This window comes from Cervus elaphus, chromosome 1 (assembly GCF_910594005.1).
Source record: "Cervus elaphus chromosome 1, mCerEla1.1, whole genome shotgun sequence".
In the NCBI taxonomy this organism is placed as follows: domain Eukaryota; kingdom Metazoa; phylum Chordata; class Mammalia; order Artiodactyla; family Cervidae; genus Cervus; species Cervus elaphus.
Genome location: NC_057815.1, coordinates 64,251,003 through 64,254,297, shown reverse-complemented (window position 1 = coordinate 64,254,297; position 3,295 = coordinate 64,251,003). Strand labels below are relative to the sequence as shown.

Below are 3,295 nucleotides of genomic sequence, written 5' to 3'. Positions count from 1 at the left end.
AACTATAATTGATCGTTCTTTCCAGTCAGGTTTATTAGTCTTTCTAATGAGTTAACTTTTGTCTTTTTAATCTTATTTATTAGTTAATAGTTTTTAAACAAATATTTTTGCACTAGCATTTATTATTTTATTTCATTTTCTGGGTCTTTTTTTTTGGGGGGGGGAAGAGGTGTTCTTTACTTATTTTTCTAAATTCTGGAGCTAAATACTTAACTAATTTGTTTTCAGAGTTTCTTTTATTTCTTATTATACTCATTTTCTGGGCTCCCCTAGTGGTAAAGAATCCATCTATTAATGTAGGAGATACAGGTTTGATCCCTGGGTCAGGAAGATCCCCTGGAGAAGGAAATGGCAATCCACTCCAGTGTTCTTGCCTGGGAAATCCCATGGACAGAGGAACCTAGTGGGCTATAAAGTCCATGGGGTTGCAAAAGAGTCGGACATGGCAGTGACTAAATAACAAGTACTCATTTTCTACTAAAATTTCTCTCTAAGCCCAGTTTTAGCTTTATCTCCATTTTTTATTGGTTGGAGAAGAAAATGGCAAGAACAGGAAATATATAAAGACTTTATAACAGAAGAAAAACAAACAAAAGGGTAAGACTTTATTTGTGGAGGGTGGAAGTGAGGTAAGGCATAACAGAACCTGCAAGGTGGTAACAGAGGCACAACTGTATGCACATAATTAATATTACAACTTTATTAACATCACTTCTCTACCACTGTTTGTTCAGTTTTACTAACTTTCAGGGGAAAATAACAAAGGAAAAAATTAATACTGTCTATAGAAAGCTCAGAAATGCTATTACACTCCTAAATCCGGTCACCTTAAGATGTAAATGTTTCTACAAGATATGAAATAATGCACAAAATATCTTTCCTTCAGTGCATTATTTCATACTCTTTACCCAATTCTGATCCTTCTTTCATATGTCTTGGGGCTTGCCTCGTGTCTCAAATGGTAAAGAATCTGCCTGCAATGCAGGAGATGAGTTCAATCCCTGGGTCAGGAAGATTCCCCTGGAGAAGAGAATGCTTACCCACTCTAGTATTCTTGCCTGGAGAATTTCATGGACAGAGGAACCTGGCAAGCTAATCTTATGTCAGAAGATTTTTGTGAGGGGGTAAAGGGGATGTATTTGGAAATGATATTGTCAGAGAGACAGGAAAGCACTAAATTTCACTACCATTTCTGTCTTTTCCTTTGTGTGTTAGTTGCTCAGTCATGTCCAACTCTTTGTGATCCCATAGAGTGTAGTACACCAGGCTCCAAAGCCCATGGGATTTCCCAGGCTAGAATACTGGAGTGAGTTGCCATTTCCTTCTCCACAGGATCTTCCCTCTTAGAGTCTTGTAATCTTCATTATCTACCTTTGAGTACTTAAGGATTGGAGCTGGTGCTAGAAATTTTAGAATTCAAGTTTAGCAATAGTAGATCATAATACCAGAACTATAGAATCCCCATGCCTAAACCAGGACAAAAAATACATGTATATGATATTAAGGGATTGAAGATTAACATTTCTTAGATTCCCTCAAATCAGAAGAATAAATAGAGAATTTTTTTTCCCCAGGGCATCATGGATGTTTTTAAAAGAGAATCTAATAAAACTTCCAATTCCAGTTGATTGTTCTTCAAGCTTTCATACTGTCACTTTACCAGGTTATTTTATAACCACACGTATAATCTCTCTTACTCCTTCCACTGTCTCACACATCCCTTACTCCAGCTATAGTAACCATGTACAATCCTTGGTGTATCAGGCTATTTCATATTTCATTGACTTCAGAGACCTGTGCCCTGGGCCTGGAAGATCCTTACACTTTTACATGTTACATGTTATTCTTAGTCCAAGTAGTTAGCTCTTCAAACAAGTCTTTGAATCTGCAATTTGATCTAGATATTTTCTTCAATATCATATAGCCTTCTGGATATAATTATATGATAACACTCCTATTCACTGCCATTATTATATATATTTAACTTTATGTCCCTGACACTAGACTATATAAACTAGAGGACAAGGATGTTTCTTATATAAACTTGTATTACCACCACTAAGGAAAAGTGTAATGTTACTCACAATAAAATGTTGAAGGAAGGGAGGAAGGAAGTAAGGCTATTTCTATCTAGGACATTGCATGATCAGACTCACTACTTTGTGTTTGGAAATAGTTTGTAGAAAGCTTTACGGATTTGTTTGGTCTTCACACTATATATAATAGGGTTCAGCACTGGGGGAAATAGGAAATGGAGATTTGACATCAGTGTATGGACATATGGAGGGGCACTATGCCCAAACCGATGTACCAAAGCCAAGATGACCCAGGGGATGTAGAAGATGGCAACAGCACCAATGTGAGAGATGCAAGTGCCAAAAGCCTTTTGCCTTTCCTCTGGGGAGGCAATGCTAAGGATGGACTTGATGATCAGCATGTAGGAGAGGAAAATGCAGGGAATATCTATACCTGAGGTCAGAATGAGAGCAACTAAACCACAGATGCTGTTGACCTTGATACTTGAGCAAGAACACTTAATCACATCAGGGTGGTAGCAATAGGAGTGAGAAAGCACATTAGGACCACAGAAGGATAACCTCTTAAGGAGCAGGAGCAAGGGCATCAGGTTGACCAGCATTCGTACAAAAATTACCATACCAGCTTTGATGATTCTAGAATTGGTTAGAATCATAGCATATCTTAGGGGGTTGCAGATGGCAACAAAGCGGTCAAAAGCCATGGCCAAAAGCACAGAAGATTCCATGAGGGTGAATCCATGCAGAAAGAACATCTGCAGAATGCAAGCATCCAGGCTGATGGCCCTGGCATTGAACCAGAGGACACCAAGTGTTGTGGGAAGAGAGGAAATAGTGATGCCAATGTCGGTGCTGGAGAGCATGGACAGGAAGTAGTACATGGGCTCATGGAGGCTAGAGTCTGTGATCACTACATACAGGATGGTGCTATTCCCCAAAAGGGCAATCACACAAAGGCAGCAAAAGGGGATAGAAAACCAGATGTGAAAAGCTTCTAGCCCTGGAACTCCAGTCAAGAAGAAAGTTGGGGAAGTGGAATTACCAATGGACAGCATGGTGGCCTGAGTGAAATGGTATTCTCCTTCACTTAGTTCCTGCAATGATACATTTCATTGAGTCAAAACTACTCTCTGTCAGATATTCTGATAATTGTTCTAATTATTATACCTCATGTAGTCCCTACAGAGTTAGAGGTAGCTTTTATCTATCATCTTTATTTTACAGATAAGTTTCACCTAGATTAAATTAACCCATTAAAC

The 3,295-nt window shown here is 38.6% G+C and overlaps 1 protein-coding gene across 1 annotated transcript; it reads right to left on the bottom strand.

The window, feature by feature from the left end:
* Positions 1-2,155: 2,155 nt before the first annotated feature.
* On the bottom strand, positions 2,156-3,091 carry LOC122702958 (olfactory receptor 51F1-like). Its single transcript, XM_043917019.1, has one exon. It carries the CDS (start codon positions 3,089-3,091, stop codon positions 2,156-2,158), a length of 936 nt encoding a protein of 311 aa, XP_043772954.1.
* Positions 3,092-3,295: the final 204 nt, after the last annotated feature.